Source organism: Nuphar pumila, chromosome 2 (genome assembly GCF_984573655.1).
Source record: "Nuphar pumila chromosome 2, dmNupPumi1.hap1.1, whole genome shotgun sequence".
Lineage (NCBI taxonomy): Eukaryota > Viridiplantae > Streptophyta > Magnoliopsida > Nymphaeales > Nymphaeaceae > Nuphar > Nuphar pumila.
This window is the reverse complement of record NC_143250.1, coordinates 33,574,119-33,585,048: the sequence shown is the minus strand read 5'-3', so window position 1 is coordinate 33,585,048 and position 10,930 is coordinate 33,574,119. Positions and strand designations below refer to the sequence as shown.

At 41.5% G+C, this 10,930-nt stretch overlaps 1 protein-coding gene and 1 pseudogene across 1 annotated transcript; one reads left to right on the top strand and one right to left on the bottom strand.

Annotated features, from left to right (window-relative positions):
• Window positions 1–5,752: 5,752 nt before the first annotated feature.
• Window positions 5,753–6,289, top strand: LOC149845210 (putative invertase inhibitor). The gene has a single exon (XM_089987212.1). It carries the CDS (start codon window positions 5,753–5,755, stop codon window positions 6,287–6,289), a length of 537 nt encoding a protein of 178 aa, XP_089843338.1.
• A 2,452-nt stretch (window positions 6,290–8,741) lies between these two features.
• Window positions 8,742–10,256, bottom strand: LOC149845209 (pentatricopeptide repeat-containing protein At2g02980, chloroplastic pseudogene; annotated as a pseudogene).
• Between the last annotated feature and the right edge of the window lie 674 nt (window positions 10,257–10,930).

The window sequence follows — 10,930 nt, the reverse complement described above, 5'->3', positions numbered from 1 at the left end:
GAAAAATGACTATGCAACTGTCTCTGGAAGTGCTTGATGTAATAGTATCTAATGGCATTAAGAAGCATAGTATACACATGCAATTGTCTCACTGAGATTTATACAACTTTATTCTTGAGGGTAAAAACATAAAAGCTCACGTCTATGATACAGGGACCTTAGTATTTTTTCTTCAAACTCGATAGAGATTATCCATTGTGAGGCTTGAACAAAGACTTGGGCTTAAATACTGATGGCATTGTCGGCAATATGCCACGTGGATTCAGAGGGAAAAGTATCCAGTAGTAGCCATCCATGATCGCTTTGAAGTTGCAAGTTTCTGCAACTTTTGGAATCTGCATGAGAAATTTTATGGTGAGATTGTCAGTATCATTCCTTATTACTTTCAGCCATCATCCTCAGGAAGGTGTGTTTTGATGCACCCACTTATCCAAATGGGATATTGTGTTATGGAGTGTACTGCAATACTTTTAACTTATCCCAGTTTGTTGTATATGAAACAATCCGAAAACAATGGGCAATGCCCGTGCCTGGTGATGGCAAATATAATGACATTCTCTCTATAAGGAGTATAGGACTAAAAACAACTATCTGTTGCTAGAACAACAAACAGATAAAAGAAACTTGGAAATGTAAACATGTAAACAGAAATTTATCAAAATTGTTGGTTGCAGACTCATACCATCTTGGTTTAAATAAAGATAAACATGTTACACCACCTCAACAAGTGAACATGTGATGCATTCTAGTACTTGAGCAAAATGCAGCAATTCCAACAAAAGATCAACATAAAGTGTAGCAAAAGGGTAGGCCATAACATGAAAAGAGGAAACTCAGGCATTGGACCTGCAACCAACAAAAAAGAAGCTCAAAATTTTCCTAAGCTATAACACCAAGAACAATAGTAGGACTGCAAAAAGTCAAAGGCTCTTAGTGAATGAAAACTATAGATCATAAAGAAAACGATGACATAAATTATCAACTCAATCTATAGCAAATGACAAGTCATAGCACCAAGTGCAAATCCCTATCATTTCACAAATAGCTGTCGTGGTCCTCACTCATCATGCCCGAAATAAAACCAATTGGACTAGATTTTCTCGGACATTTTCAGCTATTTTTACAATTTCATGTTAAAATCATGGTTGGATTGTCCCATGAATATTAAAATGTCCAAGAAAACCAAGACTTCAATCACCCACTAACCAAGCTTTCATTATTCGACCAACCCAACCCACATTCGATTCAAAATGACCGTAGATATGCCAGCTACATTATTCACATATAAGCGTTAAAACCATCCTAAAGCATCCAAAACAGATATAAATACTCAACTCAAAGACAAAAAGTATCTTACTGCACATGCGTCTCAAAGAAAAATGCAAAGAGAGAGGCAGAGGAGAAGATGAAGCGGAAGAAGAAGGGATTCAAATGGGCATATCTCAATCTTGAACCAAAATATTGCATTCTTTTTCCACATTTATGACCAACCTCATGCTCAATTCCAAGAATCAACAAACGAAGTTTGTGAAAATTTTCCCAAAATGACTAACAAAAACCGACTTTCTAAAAGATGCACATAATCTTTTAGACAAACAAGGACAAGAAAAAAGAACCCATCATCAAATTTCGAAGCGATAACCAAATGGGCAAACCAAAATCGAAACCCAACCCCAAATATCCCCAAGAAACACAACAACGAGTACCTCTTTTTCGTCAGATGGCTCAGGAAAAGGAGGCAACGACAATGGTGGAGATGATCGGAGAGGCCCGATGATTATGTCTCTTGCCTCAAGATGAAAGCCCCCACCACCAGTACAAATCTTTGGAGGAATGAAGCTACAAAAAGCACTAAAGCTGATGCTTCGAACAAGCGTAAGTGAGGGCGAGGGCGAGGGACAATCCCTTTCGATAACTCCTTCGAGAAAGGTCTTCGATGAGCAGCAGCCACCCAGAACTTCCATCGAAAGACCTCTTCACGTTCTTGCTCTCCAACAAGAAGAAATGTAGCAACAGAGAGCCAAACTATAACCATCAACATTACAAAACAGGTTCAACCAACATTGAACCTACCAGATAAAGCAACACACAGAGAGAGAGAGTTCTCGGAAAGAGAGACGAGAGCGGGAACCCCGTCCATATAATATCTTTTTAATTTTTTATTTTCAAACTTCGAAAAGGGGTTAAAGGGTTAACGACGTTAACGCCAAAAGGTGAAATCCACGAAGAACAGGTGGCACTCATCGGGAACATGATCGAACGACTGTCAATAGTTTAAATGAAAAATGGGTAGGTGCTAAATCGAAGCATGTAATATGCCCCCGAAGACGGTCGATAGCTACATCGCGTGTTTGGGGTCCCAATGAGCGTTGGGTAGGTAAGTATGTGCGGCTCATATCCTTATGTTTGTCAGCATCAGTTAGTGTCGAAGTCTGGAGCGATTGCAAAGACTTAAGTACCTTTTCTTTCATTGATGTCATAAAATTGACGATCCTAAAAAAAAACGATTGCAAAGACTTAAGTACCCTCAAGATGGTTATTTAAGACTCAATTCTTGCACTGCAGGATTATACAAGAAAGAAATTTCCCCTGAAGAAAGCCATGAACATCAACCCTCTCTCACTCTCTCCTTTCTCTTTTTGCCTTTGTGCACATCAAGCACTGACTAACCTGCACAACGCCTCTGTGCACATCCAGCAGACGATCCTATATTGTAGCATGATTCAACTTGATGAGTTATGGAGCCTGATTCAAAGTTTTTGCCCTTATAGGAAGGGGTCCGGGGGCTCCCCCGGTACAGGTCCTACTGCGCGGTCAACGGTTCAGGGAGTCGCCCCTAGTGAGGGGGAGGGCTCTGGGGGGCAGCGCTCTTCAGAACAAATTTTTTTTGGAGCTTTGTATAAATTCTTTCTTTTCTTTCCCTCTTGTAACTGTCGAAAAAAAAACAATAAAGTGTTTTATTTGATCGTGGAGCTCATATGTTTCCTTTGATTGTTTCTTGCTCGAGGTTTTCGTAACGCCCTTTCCCGTGATTATCTGTTTTTTTTTTTTTCACTACAAGATTTTCGTAAATCGCTACTCGATTTAGTGATTTTTCATTTTTTTTGCTACACGATTTTCGTAAATTGCTACTCGATTTAGTGATTTTTTATTTTTTTCGCTACACGATTTTCATAAATCGCTACTCGATTTAGCGATTTGCCATTTATTTTTGCTACACGATTTTCGTAAATCGCCACTCGATATAGCGATTTTCATAAATCGCTACTCGATATAGCGATTTATGAAAATCGCATAGCGATTTGCCATTGAATTTGGCGGGGAGGTGGGTCCTGTTGGAGAGCACGACACCGGAGGTCGAGATGAGGACCTCGCGGTGCCAGAACCCAACGAATCCCTGCCAAGACTTGAGGGTGCGAACACCCGTGTTGAGCAGCGTCAGGATGGCCTGGAAGGAATAGCTCTGATCAGAAGTATTGCCGACGTAGGGGTAGATGAATTATACTTTGAAAGACTCTATTATAGGTGTACTAGAGGAAGATTCTGTTGTAGGTGTCTCTCGAAAGTGGTGGATGGGGCACCACAGTCGGTTGCCCTCTGGACGAGGGCAGCATTCCGGCCACTGCTAGCAGAAAGAGGATGACGATCATCATCGGATTACCGACTCTTTGCCTCCCTTAATACAGTGTTTCACGGAGAAGGAAGAAGAATAAGATGGCGACGAAAAGTTCAAACGAAAAAGAAAGAGAGACATGTTTGTTTCACTGTTTGGACTTTGAAGAGTTAACATCATCCTCGACTTTCTGAATGAAGAATATTTTTGTCCTTTTTTGAATCGTTGTTTTCCTTTTTTTGAATAGAGGTCATTTTTGTCATTTTCTCAAACCATCGTTTCAGGGCAAGAAAGGGTACTTAAGTCTTTGCAACTGCACCGGACTCCGACGATGTTGACAAACATGAGGATACGAGCCCCATGTGCTTACATACGTGGAGCTCATTGTAACCCCCCGAACACACGATGTAGCTAACGGCCGTCTTCGGGGTAGAACACACACCACCTTCCCTTAAGTACTAAGTCCATAGTCAATCGCATTGTGACACATGATGAGATTTTCTGCCAAAGGGTTGTTAACGACAAATGTCCTGGCTAATGCTAGTATTAACAACTACAAAATTTGCTGCTAGTGGTCATTAGCTGCTGTGGTTTATTTTTTATCGCTAAAATCATTAGCGGCAACAATTTTGTTGCTGAATGCCCCTTTGGCAAAAAAAACTCATCAAAAACATAATTTTTTTATTTTATTTTGCACTGGCTGTACATAAAAGCGTGCGATGGATGGTCAGCTTATTTGGCCACGAATTTAGTATCAATGAATTTCACAGCTACCAATCTCTCTCTCTCTCTCTATATATATATATATATATATATATATATATATATATTAGCTACACTATAGAGTACCTCTTTACTGCAATTCATAGGTGCAGGCTTTGATCAATTTCAATTTGATCCCATGCATGCGTTCAACTCGGTCATATGAGAAACCCGTTTCACATCACATGAAAACCTACCTACTTTATATGGGAAAATCAATTTTCTTATTTGGGAAACGTGTTTAACTATATTTTTTTCAGCTTACCCTTAAATAAGAAATCCCATGCATGCATTCAACGGGGATTAGCTAGAAAAGTAGTTAGCAGCTCTCTCTCTCTCTCATTAACACATTTCAAGAGCCAGTTTCCAGGTTGAATTGGATCGACACAAGCGTAGCTAGGATTCATGTGAGGGGGGGGGGGGGGGGGGCAAACAGGGGTGTAGCAAAAGAAAATTTATTTGTGTGATAGTCGGGGGTTCGGGGGCAGCAGCCCCGAAATTTTTTTTTTTGAGATAAAATAAAAAATGGCTACAATTATTAATAAAAATCTATTTCATATGGACAAATCAAACAATTTGCTGCAGTCAGGGCTGGGCTGGACTACAAAAATGGATAAAAATCTATTTCATATGGAATCAGGGCTGGGCTAGGACTGGGCTTTTAAATTTTTTTTTTTTAACTGTTTGGGGAGGCAGGACTGTCCTGCCCCCCCCCCTAGCTACGCCTTTGCCACACCTACAAATTTTAGCCCATTCAAACAGTCAGGTCGACCTGAGCAAACATTAACCTCCATAGTCAAGCCCAGAGACAGCTCGGGGTTCCAACCCAAGACCCCTTGGTTATGATAGCGCGTCATCAATCATGTCATACTCTCTAGATTCTCAAACAAAGTGTTTGCAAGCATGTCACTCTATAGATTCTCAAACAAAGTGTTTGCAAGCATTTGTAATGTCCTAAACTTAAAGAAACCGTTCAAGGCTTCCCATATATCCTTTACGTTTGGTCCACTGCTTCCCAAAACTTCAAGTTTTCAAACTTTTAACCAAACAATAACCTATATATGGCAGTTGTTTAATTCCCAAAGCAGGTCCCGAGCTTAGGGATGGGACCAAAAGACTTGCACACAGGTCATTTTGGCAACTTTGAAAAGCATGCAGCTGATCTCATGACAAATGCATGCGTCTCTTACAATGCGGTAAGAATTGTATAAGTACTCTCCATGAGTTACTTCTTGAGCATCAGAATTGCAACTACCACCAGGCCACCACAAAAAAGTTAAGTCTTCTTTTCCTGTAATTAAAGTCATTCAGACCCAAAAACTGAATTGCCATCATAGAGATACTAATCATTTGGCTTAGTTCTTACACATGCCAACCATGTCTACTCCTACCCTGTTGTGCCTTCTCCTTATCTCTGTCTTCTTTTCTCCATTTTTGGTGCATGTCAATGGTTACATAGAGTTCATACACAAGACATGCAACCAAACACTTGATTACAACTTCTGCTTGACTACACTCCAGACAGACAAGAGGAGCTACAGCGCAGATCTAACAGGTCTAGACACCATTGTGATGAAACTTGGTATCAAGAATGCAACATCTACCCTGTCACACATCACCAAATTGCTCAAGAAGAAGGCTGATCCTTACACCAAAGAATGTCTCCAAGGTTGCCAAGAACTGTATTCGATCTCGATCGATGAGCTCAACTCTGCTATCGACGATTTGAAGGTAAAGGCCTATGGAGATGCAAACACCCTGCTATCGGCTGTTATAACGGATGCGGACACCTGCGAATCCCAGTTTGCAGAGCGGCCTGGATTGGCGAGTGTGTCACCTCTGACCAAGCAAAATCAGGATCTAACAGATCTTGGCGGTATTGGTCTAGACATCCTCAAACTCATAACTGAATAGATTGAATGTTGGTGTGGGGATGCATGTGATGTCCTGCTTCTGTTGATGTTGCGTGATACTGGTGTTGCTCTCCTTGCTAAACACAAGTTGTGTGGTTGTGACAATGCTTTGTATTTGAATAAGGCCTATGGAGGTGGTCCTCCAAATGCTATTGGTTAACATGGAAAGAATATCTATTATAGTATTATTGCTTGAAAGGCCATGGGTGTTCCTCCTCAAGTTGTAGGCTAAGGCCTAGATCTAGGAAGGGTCTGACCAACCAAAATTTCCTTTAATATCAAAAAAAGGAATAAGTACAATCTCGGGAGGGTGTTGTGTATTCTCCCTCGAAGATGCACTGTGTCAGAATGAGCGCATGTATATAAGCACGTGGGGCTCATATTTCCATGTGTGTCTTGCTTCTGTTGATGTTGCGTGATACTGGTGTTGCTCTCCTTGCTAAATACAAGTTGTGTGGTTGTGCCAATGCTTTGTATTTGAATAAGGCCTATGGAGGTGGTCCTCCAAATGCTATTGGTTAACATGGAAAGAATATCTATTATAGTATTATTGCTTGAAAGGCCATGGGTGTTTCTCCTCAAGTTGTAGGCTAAGGCCTAGATCTAGGAAGGGTCTGACCAACCAAAATTTCCTTTAATATCAAATAAAGGAATAAGTACAATCTCGGGAGGGTGTTGTGTATTCTCCCTTGAAGATGCACTGCGTCCGAATGAGCGCATGTATATAAGCACGTGGGGCTCATATTTCCGTGTGTGTCGGCATCACTTAGCATCAGAGTCCGGTGCGGTTGCAAAGACTTAAGTACCCTTTCTTACTATTCTTGTCATGAAACGATGGTTCGAGAAAATGACAAAAATATCTTCCATTCAAAAAAGGGGAACGACGGTTCAAGAAAATAACAAAAATGTCCTCCATCCAGAAAGTCGAGGATGATGTTAACTCTTCAAAGTTCAAACAACGAAACGAACCTGAAGCATTCTCTCTTTCTTTTCTGTTTGAACTTTTCGTCGTCATCTTCTTCTTCTTTTTTTCTCCGTGAAACAATGTAAAATGCTCTCTCTCTATATATAGCGATTTACTGGTTTTACAGTGTTTCACGGATAAGAAAGAAGAAGAAGATGACGACGGAAGTAAAAAAAGAAAGAAAGAGAGAGCGCTTCAGGTTCGTTTTGTTGTTTGGACTTTGAAGAGTTAACATCATCCTCGACTTTCTGGATGAAGGATATTTTTATCCTTTTCTCGAACCATCATTTCTCTTTTTTTGAATGAAGAACATTTTTGTCATTTTCTTGAACTGTCATTTCATGGCGAGAATAGCAAGAAAAGGTACTTTAAGTCTTTGCAACCGCACCAGACTCTGATGCTAAGTGATGCCGACACACACTGGAATACGAGCCCCACGTGCTTATATACATGGCGCTCATTTGGACCCCCGAACACGCACGGTAGCAAACAGTGCATCTTCAGGGGAGAACACACAACACCCTCCCAGGGAACATATAACCTGCTTCGGACAATCACTGGTAAGGCTTTTAAGGGGGGACCCACCTATATAATTAATAACTGGGTTGGAGTTTTGCTGGGTCACAAAAATGGAATCCCAAACCCGGACTCTGATAATTTCAGAAATTTATTTGACTGAAAATATATATAAAATACTTGGGTCACGTCACGTACCCAGCAAAAAGCCAGGTCAGGTCCGTCACCTGGCAAAAATCGTAACTCAAACCCGGTCTGCATATTACTCGGCTCGGGTTTAGGTCGACCCTAATATAATTCGGGTTTGCACTTTTCATGCCCATACCCAGAAATTCGGATCAGGTACCCAGTACAAACCCGACCCATTGACAGCCCTAGTACGTGTGCTAGTGCGTATGAGAGAGAGTGGAGAGGTGTTTGGGTAATTACATTTGGGATATACACGAAAATTACAGCCATCCGGAAGCCTGGTCAGAATACCCCTTCAGTTTCAACAACATTGCATTTTTGTCCATTTTGTCATGAAAACAAGCACACTCACACAGGCACTCAAGAAGTCCGCTTTCTATTTCAACAGAGTTTGTGCTCCATGTGTAACTTTTTTTTTTTCTTTGGATAAATAAGCTGCCCCAACCAGTACAAGGGGTTCCTGATGTACAGGATTACAAATCAGCTGCTAGCAAACATACTGCAACTTGGACGTAAAACTTAGAAAGAACATGAAAAGACATTCCAATCAAAAGGATATCAGCACGACCATAATAACTGATCATTAGATTATTAGTGGCGCAGGTACAGCGAACGACCGCACATGTAACACCAAAAATGTGTATTATTTTAGATTACCTTACTGTGTACTGAAACATCTTCAATTCCATTTTTATTCTAGACCACATAGATAGAAGAATAAAAATGATTATGCTGCTTTGATTGATATTTCTGCAGCAATCTTCAAGGCCAAACAATTAAAACATCAAAGTTGCATCACGAAGAACGCATGGCTTATGTGCAGTTTGGGGTGCAAAACATTCAAGCACTCCTGATCTACCAGTATTCCCCCACATGAACAAGTCCCGTCCCGGAAATGATGGAAACGATGAAGATCTCTTAGAATGATCTCAGGATTAAAGATCAAGGAGATAAACTTAGCAGCAGAATGGCAATCTGCACAAACACGAAGGTTTTTGACAACGCGAAGCATTGTCCCAGGGGGTGTATTGAGCAGCCCGAAAGCAATGGCCAGCTTTTCACTATAGTAACGAAGAGTGGCCTCCTTGTCCTCCTCCTCCATATCTGCATGGAACACTTGAGATGTGTCTGGAACATATCCTGCCAATTTCAATTGCTTAACCAATTCATCGAGCATCCTATGAAGCTCTCTTGATTGAGGGTGTCATCCGTCCCCTGAGAAGAACTCGTGAACCACATTGCCGATTTCAATAGAGCTACAACCAGGTACTTTAGCAACACCCGTCTTTCATCAATTTCCTAATTGCATTCACATCATCCCATCTACCAGCAGCTGCACACATGTTTGACAATATCACATAGTCCCCACCATGAGAGCGTTCGAACTAAAAAATACGCTCAATCACATGTTTGCCCATCTCCGCATTACCATGAACAGCGCAAGCAGCTAGCAAAGTGCGCCATAATATAGGCGTGGGCTTAATGGGTAAGCTTTGGATGAACTGATATGCCTCATCCAGAAGCCCTGCTCTACCATAAAGATCAACCATGCAACCATAATGTTTGATCCCCGGCTCGATCCCATACAGTCTTAACATATTATAGAAAATACCGGAGACCCTCCTCCACCAAAGCCAGTATGACTACATGCATAAAGAACACCAAGGAACGTGATGTTATCTGGCAGAATGCCTTTACTCTGCATTTTCTCGAAAAGCAAGAGTGCACTTCTTCCATGCCCATGAATAGCAAAAGCGACGATCATCCCGCACTTTGCATACATATGGACCAATGCAGTGTTCACCTTAACATGCACATCCAATCCATTCTTCTTAACATACTCGTGAACCCATCTTCCAAGCTCCAGAGCACCCAACAAGGCACAAGCCTGGAGCACGCTAAGCAGAGTGACATACGTCGGCTTCATGTCATCACACGCCTGCATTTCCCGAAAGAGCGCCAAAGCTTCATTGGGCCGGCTGTTCCCAGCATACGTAATGATCATGGAATTGAAGGGAACGACTTCTCTTCGGTCAGTCATTTTGTCGAATACTTTGCGTGCAGAGAAAACTTCTTCGCATTCAGCATACATATTGATCAAAGTAGGAATAATATAGACGTTCGAATCCAAGCCAAGCTTGATGACAAGGCCGTGAATGGACTCCCCTTCTTTGAGGGCAGCGGCATTGGTACAAACCTTGAGTACAGAAGGGAAGGATTGGTTTTGATGACGGTGGCTTGGATTTGCTTGAATTCTTCGAGGGTCTTGCATCATACAATAACGGTTTCTGGTGCTCATCGTGTGCTTCTTACTCAATAATACATACCATGCTATCTGGTAACTCAATCTACACTGAAATCTATGCTATGAAAGCCATTCATTTTGGTTCCTACAGCTCCAGGCAGGGGCAGTGTGAGTGCTTGTCACAGGTGATCTCATACTATCAGCCTTTGCTAATTTCTACATATATTCATGAACTCATGGGATCACATATACCTGGTGAATTAAATACGGATAGATCTGTTACATTTTTCTATTTCCTTTGTGCCTTGATTATGAAACCAGGTTCATGAATATAATTTTCATGTTGATTAGCTTGTGCAAGTGATTGATTTAGACTGCTATTGTCTCATTCTTGTATACAATATAGCTCTTAACTTTTTTGTGGTGCAACGTGTTTTTTTGGGTAGGCCAAGGGAAAACCTTCCGTCGCTGATGGCACATTAGCAGGCCTCCAATTGGTAAAATGGTTTGAGGCCCCCTGTTGCTCTCTGGGGGAGGAATACACCCAGCTTCGGCCATGCTGCGAGGGACAATATTCCGTGGGTTTCAAACTGTAGTCATTCCATGTTAAGTGACAAACCACAGTTGCCTCTAGCCAAGAAGGTAGAGCTCTTGTGGGGGTGTGGAACAAATAAGGTCATACAACAACAACAACTACGCCTTCATCCCAAAACAATTGGGGTCGGCGA

Bases quoted from the DNA above. Each gene is read 5' to 3' on its own strand.
- LOC149845210 (XM_089987212.1), top strand. From the start codon at position 5,753: ATGTCTACTCCTACCCTGTTGTGCCTTCTCCTTATCTCTGTCTTCTTT.